This window comes from Alosa alosa, chromosome 18 (genome assembly GCF_017589495.1).
Source record: "Alosa alosa isolate M-15738 ecotype Scorff River chromosome 18, AALO_Geno_1.1, whole genome shotgun sequence".
Classification (NCBI taxonomy): Eukaryota; Metazoa; Chordata; class Actinopteri; order Clupeiformes; family Clupeidae; genus Alosa; species Alosa alosa.
The window spans coordinates 5,366,980-5,388,839 of NC_063206.1; the positions used below are offsets into that span (position 1 = coordinate 5,366,980).

The 21,860-nt window shown below is 41.9% G+C and overlaps 1 protein-coding gene across 1 annotated transcript in view; it reads left to right on the forward strand.

Annotated features, from left to right (window-relative positions):
* The window catches only part of LOC125312022 (probable E3 ubiquitin-protein ligase HECTD2), a 51,900-nt gene extending 30,913 nt beyond the window's left edge, over window positions 1-20,987 (forward strand). Inside the window, exons 15-22 of the mRNA XM_048270471.1 lie at window positions 2,532-2,620; window positions 5,622-5,780; window positions 6,812-6,886; window positions 10,059-10,146; window positions 11,717-11,823; window positions 16,415-16,530; window positions 17,456-17,599; window positions 19,515-20,987. Coding sequence (XP_048126428.1) covers window positions 2,532-2,620; window positions 5,622-5,780; window positions 6,812-6,886; window positions 10,059-10,146; window positions 11,717-11,823; window positions 16,415-16,530; window positions 17,456-17,599; window positions 19,515-19,635 — 899 coding nt within the window. The 3' untranslated portion in view covers window positions 19,636-20,987. The remainder of the gene's footprint in view (window positions 1-2,531; window positions 2,621-5,621; window positions 5,781-6,811; window positions 6,887-10,058; window positions 10,147-11,716; window positions 11,824-16,414; window positions 16,531-17,455; window positions 17,600-19,514) is intronic.
* Window positions 20,988-21,860: the final 873 nt, after the last annotated feature.

Sequence of the window (21,860 nt, forward strand, 5' to 3'; positions counted from 1 at the left end):
AGTGGGCCCTGGGTTCCTCCTGGTGCACAACAATGGCTGTACACATGTAGCGAGAATGTGCAGGCGGTTCCTGGAGGATGAAGGCATTGATACCATTGACTGTCCCCCCACACTCTCCTGACTTAAATCCGATTGAACACCTCTGGGACATTATAATTTGGTCCATCCAACACCGCCAGGTTGCACCACCGACTGTCAAGGAGCTCAGTGATGGCCATGTCCACATCTGGGAGCAGATCCCCCAGGACACCATCTTCCGTTTCATTAGGAGCATGCTCAGATGCCATCAAGCATGTCGGGCCATACGAACTACTGAGTAACATCATGAGTTGCTGTGCTGAAATTCAAGCAAAATGGACTAGCTTGCCGCGTCATTTTTTCTTAGATTTTCGGGGGGTCTTTGAATTCAGTCCTCTGTGGATTGATCATTTTCATTCCCAAATAACAAAGTGGCATCCTTTTGTTCCTAACATATTACCCAGTCCATATCAGTTTGAAACCTACCTCACAGGATGTTCGTTTAACGTATCATGGCTTGGAAAGCTGTCCACACCTCAACATCCCACCACAGGGGTCCCCCAGAGCTCAGTACTGGGCCCCCTTCTCTTTGCTACCCACACTTCTTTGGGACAGATTATCCATTCGCACAGCTTCTCATACCACTGCTATGCAGATGACACACAGCTTTATCTGTTCTTTCCACTTGATGACCCCTTGGTCTCGGCACAGACCTCGGATTGCCTCTCAGACATATCTACATGGATGAAGGCACACCAACTCCAGCTAAACCTCTCAGAAACCAAACTGCTGGTACTCCCAGCTAAATCTACTGCTCCCACTTACTCGAATGCCCTCATACAGGCATATATGCTACCCCCCAACTGTTGCGCTCTTCAGACAAACATCGTCTAGCTCTGCCACCGGTATGCTCAGGTCAATCCAAACTTTTTTCATATGTTGTTCCTTGTTGATAGAACGCGTTACCAGTTCCTACTAGAGCAGGGACATCCCTCTCCATCTTCAAAAAACTCCTGAAGACCCAGCTCCTCAGAGAATATCTCCTCTCGTAGCACTACTTACAACTAGCTAATTCTAACACTTACCACCTGACTTCTCTGCATAAAAACAGCACTGATGCACTTTTCCCTATTGTACTCTACCTTTTTGAATTGTTTTAAATTGTTCTAGAATTGTTGAGAGAATTGTTTTAAAAGCGTTGAACTGTTTACTAGGTTGTAAGTCGCTTTGGCTAAAACTGCATCAGCCAAATGTAATGTAATGTAGATTTCCAGCATGATGTTTTTCCCCATTGAGATTTGATGTGTTTTATTTTTTAAAGTGTATATTTTTTTTGAGCAGTGTATAGTAAGAGTTAAGGTTTGCTCAGAAAGAGAAGAAGGTAGAATAAGAATTTATTGATGATGTAGGTAGTTACTTCAATTAACCAAGATATAGAATAATTGGCTTATTTTCTTACAAATACTGGCCATATTGGAATCTTACCAGATTATACTTCATGCCTTGTATATTATTGATGTATTGATGATATAAATGACTGTTCAAACTTTGAAATTGTTTTTGAATGATATTTCTATCATAAATAACAATAGAGATGGTCTATATTTTCACATTTGGCATCCACCATATTGGATTTCAAAATGGCCAACATCAAGTTTGTTTGGAAATCATGTCAATAGCTTCCTTGACCCTAAAAATTGAGTGTTAGAACTTAAAATACTTTTTTATCTTGTTAAATTCTGAAACTGTATCAACAATTCTATTAAGAATGGTAGCCATATTTGAATTCAAGATGGCGGCCACTAGGGGGCGCTATGTGTTGGGGTCCATTTCAATTTTTGATCACTAGTCGTAGTATAAATGTGCCAAGTTTAATGCTTTCTGCAAAAACTGAATGATTCCGGTGCTTAGCCGCTGTACTATGTGTGCTTCTCTTGGAACTCACACATACCACTTCTCCCCTCTGTCTCTCTCTCTCTCTCTCACACACACACACACACACATGCACGCACGCACGCACGCACGCACGCACACACACACACACACCACCTCTCTCTCTCTCTCTCTCTCTTTCAAACACACACACACACACACATCACCACCACTCCTCACACTGACTGCTGACTGGATTTTTCCGAGGAGGGTCGTTTTCAGAAGCGTGGGAAGTTTGCCGGCAGAGTGTACCAAGAGCCATCTTTATTGTAGAAATGGGAGCTTTGCTCTGTGAGATGCAGCTGCGATGTTCCACTGCTCTCCAGAGCTCTGGTGATAATGGCACAGGCAGACTTCACTTCGTCATCTGGCTTTTTCACAACAACGATTTTAGTACTCAATTTTACTCTTACTTTTCTCTATGTGTGTGTGCATGTCACATTTTTTATTGCATCTTCTTGTAATGGATTTTAGTTTAAAACACTCTCTCTCTCCCTCTCTTCTTCTCTCTCCCTCTGTCTCTCTCCCTCACTCTCTTCTCTCTCTCTCTCTCTCTCTCTCTCTTGCTCTTTTTGTCACAGGCATGTTCACATATCTGAAGGAGTCCTGTTGTCACTGGTTCAGCAGTTGGAAGTGTGACAGCCTCTCTGAGTTCCAGCTCGTTGGGACGGTATCCTTTCACTAAAGAAGGGCTCACACACACACACACACACACACACACAGACACACACGGTATCCTTTCTCACTAAAGAGCGCTTGTGGAGTGACACACACAAACACAAAAACAGACACACACACACAAACACACACAACACACACACACACACACACACACGGTATCCTTTCTCACCAAAGAGGGGTTGCTTAGTGATATGTGCACATACATACACATACACACACACACATGAATACACACACACACACAGTATCCTTTCTCACTAAAGAACGCTTGTGTAGTGACACACGCACACACACACACACACACACACACACACACACACACAGACACACACAGTATCTTTTCTCACCTAATAAGTGTTGCATATCAAGTTGTTGCATATGCAAGTCAGCTGGTGGTGAAGATTTCAAGACACTGCCATGGTGCACTGTAATACTATCTATTTGTAACAGAGCGGAACTGTTTTTGAGAAATGGTTTATAGAGGAGGCTTGGTTACAGCAGTTCTAATGGCACTGTTTAGTCTAATGCAGTGTTTCTCAAAGTGTGGTCCGGGGACCACTGGTGGTCCACAAGCTATCCCAAGTGGTCCACGAGCAGACGTGGTAAAATATAATATAGATGAGTTGTTTGCAACATTGAACCAACTTGTATGTAAATCCAAACATGTTTTTCAACATTGCCTAAGCTACGGTAGTTTAAATCATATGAATCCTCTGACACAATAAGCAAGGTGCAAAGACAGTTAGCAAGGTGGTTCAGTGAGTAGGCCTATTGTGCTATTTACTGTTGAAGTAGGTCTAGGCCAACTCTTTTTTTTTTTTAGCTAGGTGGTCCATGTTTCTTTTAATTGGTTAAGTGGTCCCTAGTCTGAAAAAGTTTGAGAAACACTGGTCTAATGAATGGCACTGGTTTGGATCCCAGGCTGCTCTCTCACTCCTAAAGAGTGCTGTTCAGTGGTTTGGATATCAGGTCGCTCTCTCACTCCTAAAGAGTGCTGTGTCCAGTGGTTCGGTCTCTGGCTGTTCTCTCACTCCTAAAGAGTGCTGTGTCCAGTGGTTCGGTCTCTGGCTGCTCTCTCACTCCTAAAGAGTGCTGTGTCCAGTGGTTTTTATCTGTCAGTAATGTGTCTCCAGTTCAGTATCCTCTCAAAGCCAGTGTGTGTGAGAGAGTGGAATCATTGGGTAAATATTTAATATCCTTTCAGTTTGCTGCAGTTTTAGTGTAATCCTCCCTACAGTAACTTGAAACACACACACACACACACGCACGCACACATATAGACATAGAGAATCTCGCACAGACACACACACACACACATACACATATACATGGAGAAGCTCACACACACACACACACACACACACACACACACACACACACACACACACACACACACACACACACACACATATAGACATAGAGAATCTCGCACAGACACACACACACATACACATATACATGGAGAAGCTCACACACCCACACACACACACACACACACACACACACACACACACACACACACACACACACACACACATATAGACATAGAGAATCTCACACACACACATACACATATACATGGAGAAGCTCACACACACACACACACACACACACACACCCACACACACACACACACACACACACACACACACACACACACACACACACACACACACACACACACACACACTCACACTTTAGCACTTGTGCAGGTTAAATGTATTGTATGAAAGCTCAGCCTTGAGAGACTTTTCTTCCATCGCCAGAGTTTCCCCTCTTCACACTCCAATAACATCAAGGGTGTGTGTGTGTGTGTGTGTGTGTGTGTGTGGGTGTGTGTGTACAGTAAGTGCTCCCATTTATCTCTGGCATCTCCTTACACTGAGTAGCCAGAGTCTACACTGAGTAGCCAGAGTCTACTTATGGGATACATATGAACTTATCTGGCTCTGTCACAGGGAACACACACACACACACACACACACACACACACACACACACAGAGAGAGAGAGACACAGAGACACAGACACACACTAGCATACACACACTAACATACACACGCACACGCATACACACATGTGTGTGTCAACAACTGCCACAGAACAGCCAGTGAGCTGCTGGTGGTGTAGAGTGCAGGATGGTCGTTTGCCTTGATTATTATTACTTGATTATACTGAACTCAATAATAGCACATACAACTACAGCTTTCTACACGTGTTTGTTTTACTCCTGGGAAATAGCAAAGTGTATGTTTGCCTGTGGCTTAAAATACCCTAACAGCTGTAATCTAGCAAATCTGATTGATAAGTGTATTTGCTGTTCCAGTAGAGCAGTGGTCTGTACAACGTAAACATTTAACCTATGTTTAGGTTACTTTTTTTTTAAAAATCTCTTTGAGTCATTGTGTGTATTTGGTTAAAAGTCTGCATCAAAATGAAACCAATTTGTTTATATTTTAATATTCTTTTTGTGACTAATATTACAGTAATAGCTGTAGCTCAGAATAGGCCTAATACAGTAACAGAGGATTGCACTGTGTAGCGCCCTCTAATGTTGACCAGCAGAATAAAAACAAAGGGTTTCAGCGCCCCTAGTATTGACCATCAGAATAAAAACAGAGTGTTGCACTGTGCAGCGCCCCCTAGTGTTGACCACCAGCAGGTTGAGTAGCACTTGCACATGTCAAGAAGTAAGTGGCTCCTGGGGGTTGTGGCGCAACTGGCTAGTGACTACAGCGCCCGCACCACATTTGGACCGGTCATTTCCCAGCCCCACCCCATCTCTCTCTCTCTCCCACTCGTCTCCTCTCAGTTTCTTCACTGTCCTATTACAAAAAAAAGCAAAAAGCCCTAAAAAAATATACTTTAAAGAAAGTAAGTGGCCCCTATTATATCTTGCTGTGAAACCTGTCTCGTGTACACATGTAAACTGTGTGTGAATCAGCCCGGTTAGCTCTCTGTCCTTAACCCTGTGTGTGTGTGTGTATTAGCTCATGGGACTAGCTGTGTATAACAGCATCGCCTTGGACATTCACTTCCCACCCTGTTGCTACAAGAAGCTCCTGACTCCGCCTATAGTGCCATGTGACCAGAACACTCCAGTTGGCATGGCGACGCTGGGCCTTGATGACCTGCAGCAGGTGATGCCAGTAAGTGGCTCTCCACAAGCACTACAGCAGAAACCTGTCCTTGTGACCTAAATATCACATGCTCATCAGCAGCATTCAATCCTCTGATTGTTGCTTAAAATGTATGACATCTACTTGCCCCTGTCTGACCTGTAAGTCATACCAGAATGCACAGAAGAGGCCTTACATAGTTACTTATAACTTGTACTGTTACACCACTGTGGCCTGAGGTGCTGAAAGCTCTGTATATCTTTTTGCTCTTGCTCTTTCTCTGTATATCTTTTTGCTCTTGCTCTTTCTCTGTATATCTCAATCTCTATCATTGTGTTTTAATACACACTGTAATTAGTAGTCCCCATCAAGTTACTGATGGCCTCTTAATAATCTCTATGTAAGCAAAGGAGGTAGCCTATATGGAGCTTGGTTAACGTGACAGCACATTTGGATAAAGTTAAAAAGGGCCACAAGCCTTAGTCTTTTCTTCCTTCTCATTCACTGAATTATGATTGTCAGCTTAGCTTGTAATGACACAATGCAGTTGAGGAGGATGCACTGTGTAAGAGATTGTAAATTGCCAGTCAAATTGCATCAGTCAAATTGCATCAGGCTGTGCTGTATAAATTCACTTATACACCAGGGGGCGCTAGAGAATAGGTTTTGAATTGTTAAGGGTATCTCTGAGAGTGCAGCTCTTTTGGGTTTGTCCAGGTCATCACCATGCATGTTTGTGTAAGTCTTAAAGGGGAAAAGGGAAGATGACAGACAGAAAAGAGACCATGCATGCATATATCCAGAGTCTGCATAAACAGGGGTGTTGATTGATGCAGATTGTTATACACATGATAGACAGATACAAAATGCGGACAGGGTTTCTTGTTCATATTGCCTGTTCACATGCAGGTCTGACCTGTCTGTCTTTGTCCCTCCCTGGTGTTCAGTGTGTGTGTGTGTGTGTGTGTGTGTGTGTGTGTGTGTCCAGCTTGGTTTGTCCCACCCACATCAGTTTAGGTCATTGAGATATTTATTGAGATACTGCATGCCTTGTCTTACAGGATCTTGCTCATGGACTCAGTGAGTTGCTCGACTATGAGGGAAATGTTGAAGAGGATTTTTATTTGACTTTCCAGGTGAGAATTACTTGTACAGGTTCTTGTTCACACGCACACACACACACACACACACACACACACACACACACACACACATGCATGTGCCCACACACACACACACACACACACATACATGCAGCCACACACACACACACACACACACACACACACACAGACACACACACAGACACACACACAGACTCACACATGCATGCACACACAGACACACACACATTCAGGCAGTGCTGTGAGATGCCTGTTGTGTGACTGAGCCCTGACCAGGCGGATTGCTGTCCTGCTTTCATGTCCATGACACGTAACTGCCATTTGATTTAGTGAGTGCTGAAGTTCCAGTAATTAAAAATCCCAGCCACTGATTCATATTTAGCATACAAATGAATGACTTTGTACATAGTCATATTCATAATCGGAATTGCTTCTCCATATTGCATCATACACGTGCGTTATCCTATTCTGGCTGGCCTCTAACAGCTGACTTCCTTATTATGGGCTGTTCTGTTACCATGGGCGCCATGTGCTGGCTCATTGTTACTCTATTAATAGGCGTTACTGGACATTGAATTGAGTGGTGGTCAGTGGTCATTTATTTCCCTCTGAATGTACCTTAGTTAAGACTTGAGAATGGTTTGGGGCCTTTAACAACGGTATACAATCTGTGTTTAATTTCTTCATTCATTTTCCAATATAAAACCAAAAACAAAATATCCATATCCATCAATATACATATCCATATCCATTTCCAAAACCAACAGGGAAAAAAGGAAAACGAGAGGTTTTTTTTTCATTCGTTTTCCAACTTTGTCCACACTGAATACCCTTATTGAGTGAACACAGCTGAGCGGGTGCCTCTGTAGCTCTAATCTGAGTCAAATGCAAATGGCAAGTTTAATGTTGCTAACATCAGTAGTGAATGTCCTGTGTGTTTCAGCAGCCTTCGTATACAGCCAGTCAAAACACGTTGCTGTGTTTACAGTCTTTATCTTGTAGACTGGGAGATCCATATACCCTATACTGCCTTACAGTACCTTACGGAGTTACTCATTAGCTCAGTTTAATGGTCTACAGTGTGAGATGAGTCGGTTTGTTCACGTTAATTTGTTCACGTGACTACTCTGCAAATACTCTGCAAAACAAATGTCATGTGGACACACATGCTGCATAGATACTGTATACGTCAGACATACTATGTCTACACAGTTGTTTTGACACTCAAGTAATGACATTGAAAGTGTGTGTGTGTGTCTGTGTGTGTGTCTGTGTGTGTGTGTGTGTGTGTGTGTGTGTGTGTGTGTGTGTGTGGTTTGTGGTATGTGGGCCCGACCCGTATGGCCAAAGCGTGAGAGGTCAGTTTCTGACTCGTAGTCTTCTACTGAAGATACAGTAAGATAGATTATGGTGTGGCCTGGCAGGTGGGCTTGTGGCTACTCGGAGCAGACTCTGGACTTCTGGGAAACTGTTAGAATGTTCTCAGAACCCAATTTAGTGTGGATTTAAAGAAGATTTATTGATGATCATCACTGCATTTTTGTAAATGTTTTTTTTTTTTATGTTCCATCCAAACCTTTTCAGGATGAGTTGGCTTCATTTGTGATATTGCAGTGAGAGTTGACACAATCAGAGTTGAATTAAATGAATGAATGAATGAATCAATCAATCAAACAAACACTCAATCAGCCAGTTGGGCCATGAATCAGTGATGTCACTGGGTGACCTTCAACCTTGAGTACACTTCATGAAATCAGAGAAGGGCATCCAGACACGTGACTCAAACGCATGTAATTCAATTCAATTCAATTCAACTTTATTTCGCCATGTATACAGAGATACTAGGAATTTGATTTGGTCTTCTCCATGCAGGCAACACACAGTAAAACAGAAAGACAAAAAAAACAAAGTCAAAAACACAATACAAGGACAAAAAGAACCATCATGAGCAATAAATTAATAGGAATGTAAATAGTGCTTTGTTAAATAAAAATAAAGTGCAATGAAGTCCAAGTTTAAGAGTTATTTAGGAGGGCTATTGCTTGGGGGAAAAAAACTGTGGCGGTGGCGTGATGGTTTGGGCAAAATAGCCCTGTACCGCTTTCCAGAGGGGAGAAGATTATTGGCAGGATGAGATTCCCAACCCTTGTAATTCTAGGCTCCTTCTCCTCGTAAGTGTGTACAGTTACAGTTTTTGCCCATTGTGCGCACACACACACACACACACACACACAGACAGAGAGAGAGAGGTCTGTTACAGTTTTTGTACATCTATTCAAAATACAAAACACATTGGGTGATTGAAAACACTTAGACACACATCTGAAAATACTTACAAAAACTGAACACCAATCAGCCAGCCACAAATAGGCCTCAGTTGAGCCATTTTGAGAACTTTGCAAACATGGAGGCAGGGAGAGCAAGAGATGGAGGAAGAGGAAGACAAAGAGAGAGGAGTAGGAGGTGGTCGACGAGGCTTTGCACGGAACAATATTTCAGATGATATTAGAGAAACTTTGGTGGATCATGTGATAAATCATGGTCTGACAATGAGGGGAGCTGGGCAGAGAGACAGTAGTGTGTGTTTTTTTTTTTTTGTTGTTTTTTTTTGTGTTACTGCATTTACTGTACTGTACTGTAAAGTATAGTACTGTGATGTACAGTATTGAGTTGTTGTCATTTGTAACCTTTCAGTACTTTCATTTTAGTTTTTTTGTCAAAACCTTTGTTGGAAAAACACAACAAAAACTGTAAAAGTGTTGCATTGAGCTTCACAGAATGCTAACTGACAAACTGAATAAAAGCAGTGAAAATTAAAGACTGCAGTGTTTTAAATAACGTACACTAGTGTGTTGCTGCTAATCTGAAAGTGTTTTCATATGATGCAAGTGTGTATCATTTTGTCATCAGAGTGACATTTTGACAAAGGATTGTTAGGTTTTGATAGCAGTATTTCAATTCAACATAGATGTGAATGGTTTATTTCCTAGTGTTGTGTCTTGTGTGCTTGTGTGTAAAGTTTTGACACAATGAGCCGAGTTTTACAAAAAGTGTTCAAGCAATGGGCAAAAACTGTAACTTCCTCTCTGCCTTACTCGTGAAGCCCTTTGGGTCACCTGTTATTTTATAAATGTGCTATATAATGTCCATTCTCTAACATTGTTTGTTTGTTTGTTTGTGTCAGGTTTTTCAAGAGGAGATGGGAGTGGTGAAGTCGTACAACTTGAAGCCAGGCGGAGACAAGATCCCTGTGACTAAATTCAACCGAAAAGGTCAGTGACCCTTAGGTGACCTTTGAGAGGGGGGGCATAATAAAAGAATCAAAGAATATAATCTCAAAGGTCTATCTAAAGCCCAAACTCATTTCACTGCTGCCCATGTCTTATCTCTGCCATGTGACTCTCTCTCTCTCTCTCTCTCTTTCTCGTATATCCCTGCAGAGTATGTGCAGCTCTATGTGGATCTCCTCCTCAATAAGAGCGCTTATAAGCAGTTTGCTGCCTTCTATTACGGCTTCCACAGTGTGTGTGTGTGACGCCAGACTGATGATGGTGAGTGTTGCCGACGCCAGGTCATCCTCCTGCCCTGAGATCTGCTGACCACTGCACACACACACACACACACACACAGAGAGAGAGAGGTCTGTTACAGTTTTTGTACATCTATTCAAAATACAAAACACATTGGGTGATTGAAAACACTTAGACACACATCTGAAAAATACTTACAAAAACTGAACACCAATCAGCCAGCCACAAATAATAGGCCCCCAGTTGAGCCCATTTTGAGAACTTTGCAAACATGGAGGCAGGGAGAGCAAGAGATGGAGGAAGAGGAAGACAAAGAGAGAGAGTAGAGGTGGTCGACTCAGGCTTTGCAATCGGAACAATATTTCAGATGATATTAGAGAAACTTTGGTGGATCATGTGATAATCATGGTCTGACAATGAGGGAGCTGGGCAGAGAGACAGTAGTGTGTTTTTTTTGTTGTTTTTTTTGTGTTACTGCATTTACTGTACTGTACTGTAAAGTATAGTACCGTGATGTACAGTATTGAGTTGTTGTTTTGTAACCTTCAGTACTTTCATTTTAGTTTTTTTGTCAAAACCTTTGTTGGAAAAACACAACAAAAACTGTAAGTGTTGCATTGAGCTTCACAGAATGCTAACTGACAAACTGAATAAAAGCAGTGAAAATTAAAGACTGCAGTGTTTTAAATAACGTACACTAGTGTGTTGCTGCTAATCTGAAAGTGTTTTCATATGATGCAAGTGTATCATTTTGTCATCAGAGGACATTTTGACAAAGGATTGTTAGGTTTTGATAGCAGTATTTCAATTCAAATATAGATGTGAATGGTTTATTTCTAGTGTTGTGTCTTGTGTGCTTGTGTGTAAAGTTTTGACACAATGAGCCGAGTTTTACAAAAAGTGTTCAAGCAATGGGCAAAAACTGTAACTTCCTCTCTGCCTTACTCGTGAAGCCCTTTGGGTCACCTGTTATTTTATAAATGTGCTATATAATGTCCATTCTCTAACATTGTTTGTTTGTTTGTTTGTGTCAGGTTTTTCAAGAGGAGATGGGAGGGTGAAGTCGCATAACTTGAAGCTGTAGGAGACAAGATCCCTGTGACTAAATTCAACCGAAAAGGTCAGTGACCCTAGGTGACCTTGAGAGGGGGGGGGCATAATAAAAAGAATCAAAGAATATAATCTCAAGGTCTATCTAAAGCCCAAACTCATTTCACTGCTGCCCATGTCTTATCTCTGCCATGTGACTCTCTCTCTCTCTTTCTCTCTCTCTCTCTCTCTCTTTTCTTCTCTCTCTCGTATATCCCTGCAGAGTATGTGCAGCTCTATGTGGATCTCCTCCTCAATAAGAGCGCTTATAAGCAGTTTGCTGCCTTCTATTACGGCTTCCACAGTGTGTGTGCGTCAGACGCGCTGATGGTGAGTGTTGCCGACGCCAGGTCATCCTCCTGCCCTGAGATCTGCTGACCACTGCACACACACACACACACACACACACACACACACACACACACACACTCACCAGCATTTACTGTGAGTTATGGCTTGGCCTTTCTCACAGGTTTAGGCCTCTATCTCATTTATGTGTGATGCTGGCAATGGGTTTTGTTCTTACTTTTTGCCCATGCAAAGAGACACAATACACATGAACACATCGCTGTACACACAACACAAACCTGCACACACACACACACACACACAGACATAACACACACACACACACACACACACACACATGCACACACTTGCACACGTATACATAAACAAACTGCAATTGTATGGACACGTGTGACGTATGGTTTGTGTGTGTGTGTGTTTATTTATTTATACATGTGTTGGTTGTGTTAAGATTGCCAGTCTGCAAGACCATGATGTCATCTCCACTAACATAAAGTGTCTTTGTGGTGTGTGTGTGTGTGTGTGTGTGTGTGTGTGTGTGTGTGTGCGTATATCCTATAGTCAGTCAGCCAATGGCACCAGCAAAGTCCAGTCCAGCCTTCTGCTGCCCACTGAGAGGTCACCACGGTGACACAAACAAACAGACCTCTGTTAGAGTCACTGACCTGTGCCAAAACACATGGGGGGGGGAGTGTCTGTGTGTGTATGTGTGTGTATGTATGTTATGTGTATATGTGTACTGTGTGTACCATATCAATGGAGAGAGAGAGAACGTGTACACACACACACACACGCCACAAACAATCCCACCAGCAGTGTTAAAAGAAACCCCAAACCTTACACAGACTTCCACAGCACTGATTGCTCTTCTGTAAAGTTAAGTATCAGGCTCTAGTGCTGAGGGGGTGTGTGTTGACTGTGTCTCTATTAGACCGTGTTTATATTAGAGATTTTGGAATCAGAATAGTTAATCATTATTGGCTGTGTCTATTAGACCGTGTTTATATTAGAGATTTTGGAATCAGAAGAGTTCATCATTATTGGCTGTGTCTATTAGACCGTGTTTATATTAGAGATTTTGGAATCAGAATAGTTCATCATTATTGGCTGTGTCTATTAGACCGTGTTTATATTAGAGATTTTGGAATCAGAAGAGTTCATCATTATTGGCTGTGTCTATTAGACCGTGTTTATATTAGAGATTTTGGAATCAGAAGAGGTCAGAAGTACGTACATTTGTGAACGTAGCGTTATTAGCGCCATGGACAAACCGCAGATAGCGAACACTGTTTTGCCCAAGTGTACGTCGTATATATCACTTTCACTTCCTCGAAAGTAATTCTCTCCCTTCAACCAAATTTACTTTAACGTCCACAACTGAACGGCATACATACAAGCGCAGTTGAATGAAGTTACTGTAACTGATGACAACCTTATCATGATCATGAAATAATACTAGTGCTATCAAACGATTACATTTTTTAATCGCGATTAATCGCTGAATTCCTATAGTTAATCAAGATTAATCACATATTTTATCATATGGTTAAAATTCTATTATTTTGCATTTCTGAACTTTCCAGGAGTCCATATTAACAATAAAGCAATTATTGTGTATCTTGATTGGGATTCAAATTAAAGCAAAGCAAGTTACTTTACTAACTGAACTTTAAGACGTAGGTCTATTTAATTATTTCAAATCAAATTTCAAAAGATGTACAGCAGACCTGAGGCAACACAATATTCTTCAGAAATTTAGCTGATATAAACTGAAATAAATGCTACCGCAGAAGTGCAAGAACAAGTGACGGCGAAAGAATCTTTGGCGGCACACATTTAATGCGTCAGCCTAGGCTACTACTCTTTGGCCGGCTCGTAAGCCCAAACAAGTGTGTGCAGCATGCCTTTACGTAGCCTACTAACGGCGCATCATCATAAAGATACATTTAATCTGAATCATGCCCCATTTTAGAGGAAAACAAGTTAACATTATATCATTGATAGACAGCTAGTAATCACACGTTGACGTTACATCTATTTTTAATTCACAGGACATTCAATCATTTTACTAACACGGCAGTTATGAAGAATTATGTTTTTGTAACTTACTCATGTCGAAACTATGTACATTACCAACCTAATTCGTTTGCAATACCCCATGTTGAGAACAAATTTAGCATGTACACTTACCATAATATCCCATGCAAAACGGTTAGCTTGCTAGCTAGCTAACTGTGGAACTTCAGTATAACATAGCCAATTATCTCACCTACTGTAGTTGTAGGAAATAGGCTACGTTCATATTACAAGTGATAGAATGAATGTGTGACTTATGTTTAGTTGATGTTATGACATGTAAAGGTAAGCTTGCCGAACTTAGTTAGTCAGCCACGGGCAGTTTACTGTGCCTATCGATGCATTTGTGACACTCCTGTAAACTCGAAAGAGCAAACCATGGGAACATGGTCACATTAATCCCATAAACACACAGACAACTCTTACACCAACCTTATTTTGTGCCTTTTATTCACGTTTGTTTCAAGATTTAGTAAGTATAAGCCCTTTTCGCTCTCCACTTTGATGCAGCATAGGTTTCCATTATATCAGTCATCTTTTCCCTAAAAGGGGGCGTGTACGTGCACCACATACAACGTTCCATTCCATTCCTCAGTGCGTATTGTTTAGTTTCTGGTCTAGCTAAATCCAGTGTGGTGTTGTAGTTGTTCTAACGTTACTAGTTGTTGCAACAGCATGTGAAAAAACTAAAAAGTTTGTTTAACCAAAAAGAACGTTAATCTCGCGCTAAAAAAATTGACGCCGTTAAAATAGGTTTACGTTAACGCCATTAATAACGCGTTTAACTGACAGCACTAAATAATACAATAAATACATGATAAGATGTCAACAAGCTGGGAGATAAAGAAGATCAGTAGTTATACTCAAACTACTTGTGCACGTAGGCTATGGAAGATTGGTCAAATCTAGCAAGTAGGAAAGTTTAAGTGGGTGACGTGAAAGTGAAAGTAAGACATTCGAAAGGCCAACGAAATGTTAAGGTTACTTTTGATATAGTATAAAGATGCAAAACTGGTGCTCTAAATAGCGATTCTGTTGTCTTTGTGTGCTTGTGTGTGTATGTGTGTGTGTGTGTGCTGGCTGTGTCTCTATTAGACGGTGTTTATATTAGATAAATGTTGGAATCAGCTAAGTAATCATTAATGAGCTCTAAGTGGGTCAGGCTGAGCATTCGATGCATTGTCTGGCGTCAGGACTGGGCCCACAGAGAGGAGAGAGCCAAATGTGTAACCCTAATCATAAACTCCTGAAGTTCATTACACTGCTGCTCGCCTTCACTTTAATTTGCCCTTAGACACTTGGACACACAATTGTACACATAGAGGGACACACACCACAGATGCACACACACACGCACACACACACACACACACACCACAGATGCACACACACGCACACACACACACACACACACACACACAGATGCACACACACACACACACACACACCACACACACACCACACACACACACACCACACACACACACACACACACACACACCACAGATGCACACACACATGCACACACACACCACACACACACACACACACACACACACACACACACACAGATGCACACACACACACACACACACACACACACACACACACACACCACACACACACACACACACACACACACACACACACACACACACACACACACCACACACCACATACCACATACCACTGCTCGTACACACACATATACATGAGCACACATACTCTCTCACTCTCTATTTAGAAAGGCTCCTCTTAAATTCTGCTGCTTACATAACAGCCCAGAGGGAAGACCAGAAACAGATGGGGATGTTGGGGAGGGGGAGGGGCTTGCAAGAGTGTTGCATTTTGCTGTGTCTGCAAGTTTGCATGTCTGCACACTAATGTGTATGTGTTTGTGTTTGTGTGTGTGTTTGTGTCTGTGTGTGTGCCTGTGTGTATGAGTTTGTGTGTCTGTGTGTGTGTGTGTGTGTGTGTGTGTGTGTGTGTGTGTGTGTGTGTGTGTGTATGAGTTTGTGTGCATGTGTGTATGAGTTTGTGTGTGTGTGTGTGTGTGTGTGTGTGTGTGTGTGTGTGTGTGTGTGTGTGTGTGTGTGAGTTTGTGTGCATGTGTGTATGAGTTTGTGTGTGTGTGTGTGTCTGTGTCTGTGTGTGTGTGTGTGTGTGTGTGTGTGTGTGTGTGTGTGTGTGTGTGTGTGTGTGTGTGTGTGCATGCATGTGTATATGAGTGTGTGTGCCTGTGTTTCTGCGTGTGTGTGTCTGTGTATGTATGTGTATATGAGTGTGTGTGCCTGTGTTTCTGTGTGTGTGTGTGTGTGTGTGTGTGCATGCATGTGTATATGAGTGTGTGTGCCTGTATTTCTGTGTGTGTGTGTGTGCGTGTGTGTGCATGCATGTGTATATGAGTGTGTGTGCCTGTATTCCTGTATTTCTGTGTTTCTGTGTGTGTGTGTGTGTGCATGTGTATATGAGTGTGTGTGCCTGTATTTCTGTGTTGTGTGTGTGTGTGTGTGTGTGTGTGTGTGTGTGTGTGCAGCTGCTGCGCCCTGAGGAGGTGGAAGTTCTGGTGTGTGGCAGTCTGGATCTGGACATGGTGACCCTGCAGAAAGAAGTCCAGTATGAGGGATACAACAGAACCGACACCACCATACGGTCAGACACACCCTTACACCAACACACAGCATACGGTCAGACACACCTTAGCCTGATACCTACACACACCATACGGTCAGACACACCCTTACACCTACACACACCATACGGTCAGACACACCTTAACCTGATACCTACACACACCATACGGTCAGACATACCTTGACCTGATACCTACACACACTCATTTGGGCTACCAAACCCTGATACAGCCATTCACATTCATTCACCTGACCCTGACACAGTGTACTATGAGGCAAATACATGCTCAGTGTTTTCCCTGGCATGAAGCATAACTAAATAATCTCCAGATATGCCCCAGATTCTGGCAAGAACTTAAAGCGTATGTCTCCACAATTTGTGGTATTTTACGCAAAAATGCCCACACAAATGAATTCACCCATCCCTGACACCCCCACAAACATCCATTCACCCACTTCTCAAACCACCACATACCGTTACATTCAGTCTTCAACGAGGAGTTTAACAAATGATCTAACACAACATTCCTACACCATGGTCAAACATGCTAACTTAAAGTTTTTGACGTACAATATTGTCAATTTCCTTTACTATCAACCAAAGCACAAGTATAATGAATGATATATAGTCAGGATTACACAATGCAGATTAAGCCTCAGGACTTCGTAGACAGACATGACTACATGTTTTGGACAACATTGATGTTTTTTATTTATTTATTTATTTATTTTGGATACTCTGTTTTTGAACGTTGTGTTATGTTGTGTAATGATAAAGTGGAATCACTGTTTGTGTGTGTACGTGTGCGCGTGTGTGTGTGTGTGTGTGTGTGTGTGTATGTTTGTACTGTTGCATTAGGTTTGTCTGGCATGTTATGCTGGTCTTATTGAATGTAAATGTGTGTGTGTGTGTGTGTGTGTGTGTGTGTGTGTGCTTGCTGTAGGTTTTTCTGGGAGGTGGTGTTGGCATTCCCTGTGGAACTACAGAGGAAGTTGCTTCACTTTGCCACAGGAAGTGACCGGGTGCCTGTGGGTGGCATGGCGCACCTGAGCTTCAAAATCTCCAGGATCGATGTCTCCACTGACTGGTATGTGTGTGCGTACATATCTACCCTCACACCCCTCTCTCTCTCTATTTCTTTCTCTCTCTCTCAAACGTTCACTAAGGTCAGCCTTGGCTCCTACAACAAAAATAGAGTTGAACATAGCAAAACTGCGTACACAGTCATTCTGTTCAAAATGGTATATAGTAGGGGTGTGAATCTCTCATGTAAAAGATGATACGATTCACATCTAGATACATGGGCACGATTCGATACAAGACAAGATACATGTTCATAAAAAATTATTTAGTACGATTCGATGCGATTCGATGCAATTCGATGCAGTTGAAGAATGGAAAGCATTCTGAAAGACTTTTTTATCATTTGCTCAAGGTGCACATTAATTTTATATTATCAATTATCATGGTCATGTCAATTAGGCAAAAACAAATGTGTGAATATGATTATCTAAACTGAGGTTTGTATCATATACTGTATTTAAATGAAAAAAGAATAGTCTACATTTCAGTCAAACTACACAGCAGCCAAATACAACATAAAAATACATTTTTATAGACTTTATAGATTTTATAGAGTTATATCTGATTGTTTTCAAGGAGCTGTAGCCTATTGTTGAGGTAAGACAATACCGAAATAAAATAAAACAGTGCTTATGACAATCTTGGCCTTTTCTCATATAGCCTACAAGAATAAAATAGGCCTACATATCAATGAACTGGGCCTATTTTGTTCCAGGTCTGAGTGAATATGAACAAAATAATAATATTTTGTGCATCGTTTTAGCAGCAAGGGCCACATCATTATTTAACATTAAGGAAATCCCTTCATCAAACGTAAGGCTACTCTACAGACTATCGTTGCCGTTTAGGAATGCTATAGTAAGTGTGTAATTTCGTGCTGGATTTTGAAAAACAAAAGAGTAAAAACGGATACTGTCATACTATATACTAGGGGTGTAAAGATTAACCGATACGTATCGGTATCCGTTTTTAGTATCAGTCAGCATGTGTTAGACATGATATGTCATACACTGTATGTCATAATAATATATTTCACCATACTGCATTGTATGGTAAAATATATTATTATGACATATGACATATCATGTCTAACACATGCTGACTTGAGCATAGAAAAATGAAGGGCAGGGCACACACCGATTTGAAGTTATAAGTACATTTATAGAAAAAACATATATAAAAAATAACGTAAAGAAAGTCGTAGTAGTAGTAGTGAAACTAAAATGTGGTGCAAATCAGTGTCTAGGGGAAACAGAAATCCAACATCAGGCAAAACGGAAATCAAAAGCCAAAAGCCGGTAGGCAGGGAGACCAGCGGGCAAGGAAAGAGGAGGTCTCCTATCCCCCTGCTAATCAGGAGGCCATCAGCCACACCTGTGCACACCTGGGCACCCTTCACCTGTCACAGATAGAGAGACAGAAATAGCCCAACATGGGTGGGGCCCAGGGGGACATGACAGGGTTGCAGGTGATACTAAACATGTTCAACGTGACGTGATAGGGTTGTTTCAGGTGATACTATTTGACATGTTTCACGTGAGCTGACTGATACCACTTATCATAAGCATGACCTCGATCTGATCGTGACCATGGTCTCACCTCTTCTCCTTCTCCTCCTCCTCTGCTGTGTCCTGTAGGTTGCCCATCTCTCTTACTCCTCCTCCTCCTCCTCCTCTGTCCTGTAGGTTGCCCATCTCTCACCTCTCTTACTCCTCCTCTGTCCTGTAGGTTGCCCATCTCTCACCTCTCTTACTCCTCCTCCTCCTCTGTCCTGTAGGTTGCTCATGTCTCTCCTCCTCCTCTGCTGTGTCCTGTAGGTTGCCCATCTCTCACCTCTCCTCCTCCTCCTCCTCTGCTGTGTCCTATAGGTTGCCCATGTCTCACCTCTCCTCCTCCTCCTCCTCTGCTGTGTCCTGCAGGTTGCCCATCTCTCACACCTGTTTCAACCAGATCTGCCTCCCCCCGTATAGGAGCAGGAAGGAGATCAAACACAAGCTCACCATTGCCATCTCTAATGCAGAGGGATTTGGATTGGAGTAATGTGTGTGTGTGTGTGTGTGTATGGGGAGGCGTACGTGTGTGTGTGTGTGTGTGTGTGTGTGTGCGTGCATAACATTTGTCCATGAGCATGCTTTTCTAGTTCATAGTGCGTGTGTGGTTCAGTGTTTAGTGTGTTTGTGTGTGCATGTGTGTGGGAGTGTGTATGGGGAGGTGTGTGTGTGTGTGTGTGTGTGTGTGTGTATGTATGCATGTGTGTGTGTGTGTATGCCTGTGTGTGTGTGTGTGTGTGTGTGTGTGTGTGTGTGTGTACTCAGTGTGTATATATTACAGTGTTAGCAAACACGTGTGTTTATATGAGTCAGTCCAGTCATATAGGAAATTATCAATGCTACTATATGTGTATCCAACTTGCCTTGGCTACTGTATAGTGAGCTATCACAGGCGAAGAATATACTCTTTCAGGAGAACTTACCCAACAGGTTTGGTTAAGTTTGTGTGCCATGCTGGTTATTGGTTAAGCTGATTGGAGTTTTACAAATGTGATGAACTTAAATGGTCTTTCACCAGAGCCATGATATTATGTTTAGAGGTTCTATCTAGAGGCTCTATTCTATTCATACACACACACACACACACACACACACAGAGAGAGAGACAGAAACATGCATACACATGCACACATAAGCAAAATGAGTGGATAAAAACATTAAAGAAAATATAGGACAGCCAACAGTGTGGTTTTGGAATTGAGCAACTTGGCTCAAATATTTACAGACATGTTACAGTGTGTGTGTGTGTGTGTGTGTGTGTGTATGTATGTGAGGGGGTAGAGATAAAACGAGACAGAAACAGTATACAACAGTAGGTCCCAGGCAAGGTCTCCTGCTTTAGCAAATACAAGAATGTGAGGACAGTCAGTGACCAATCAGTGTATTATCATCATCTGAGCTTCATGCCAGCTGAGCTCAGCTCAGCAAGAGCTCAACCCACTTCAATCAAGTCCATGTAATCAGCTAATCTAGGACTGCAGATGACTGATCAGATTGGTCAGATGGCTTTCTGAGAGCTTGCGCTGCCCTCATGCTGACTCACCTTAAGGCCACAAAAAAAAAAAAAAACAACGGCTGAATTTTTGCTTACCGCTTTCACACCTTTAACGATACCGGTAAAGACAGAGGTGAAAGCGGCTAAAACTGCTGTAGTGCACCTGCCAGACCAGTGGATGGCGCCGTGACGGCCGCACAGAGGCCGAAGACAAAACATTATTGTTGAAGCAGTTTGATAACAGCATGAAATAAGGAGACTACAGACAATTCGGTTTTCAATTCAACTGTTAAACTAATAAAGTTAATTTTCAAGGTATGTGACTGGTATGTGGAATTTGAAATACTTTTTTGTTTTGCATTAGGTCTGGCACGTTACACTGGAGAAAACATTAACATGTCATAGGTTGTAGTAAGCTAATGTTTAACTAAGTTAAGCTAACGGTGTGCTTCTAACTTAGCCACAAAAGGGTGATACCTTGTGCACATAAATCATGACAGGGGAAAGAAAAACATTTTAATATGACAAACAAATGGTTTGGTTTGTTTTGACAAGCAGCGGGTCAGGTCGAGTGCTGTGGCTGAGTTGAGGGGTGGGCCCATGTCATCATAAAATTGCCAGCCTTGCCGTCTATACGGCAAAAGTTAACCGGCAGTTTTAAAAAATCCCACTTCGGAAAAAAACTATCGGTTACGGCCTCCTAAAATGCCGGGGTTGTGTAGACGCAAGGCCTAACCGATAAAAATTCACCGGTTTCAAAAAAACCCAGCGTCGTGTAGACGGGCCTAAGGCACACTAAACCAAACAGAGTAGTGACCAATACCCTGGTGCGTGGGGTGGCTCTTATGTTAAACATTATCAGCTAAACAATAAAGCCTAAAGCTACTATTTCCCACTTTCACACTCTTGTAACTGTTAACAATCCTTTACACAGTTAGAGTCCTGTGTGTGTGTGTGTGTGTGTGTGTGTGTCTGTAAGTCAACTGATGGTTCTCTTAACATCTTGAATACAGTTGAAAATTAGCCGGCTGGCTAACACTGGCACATTTACTGAAATAAATCAATCAAAATGAAATGAAAGTGAAATAAAGAAACAGAGAGACAGACAGAGTGCTACTGTTAGTTTATTTTACTGTTAGTTTATATTTGCATCTATATGTCTTATCTCAGAGGGCTACTGTTAGTTTATTTTACTGTTAGTTTATATTTGCATCTATATG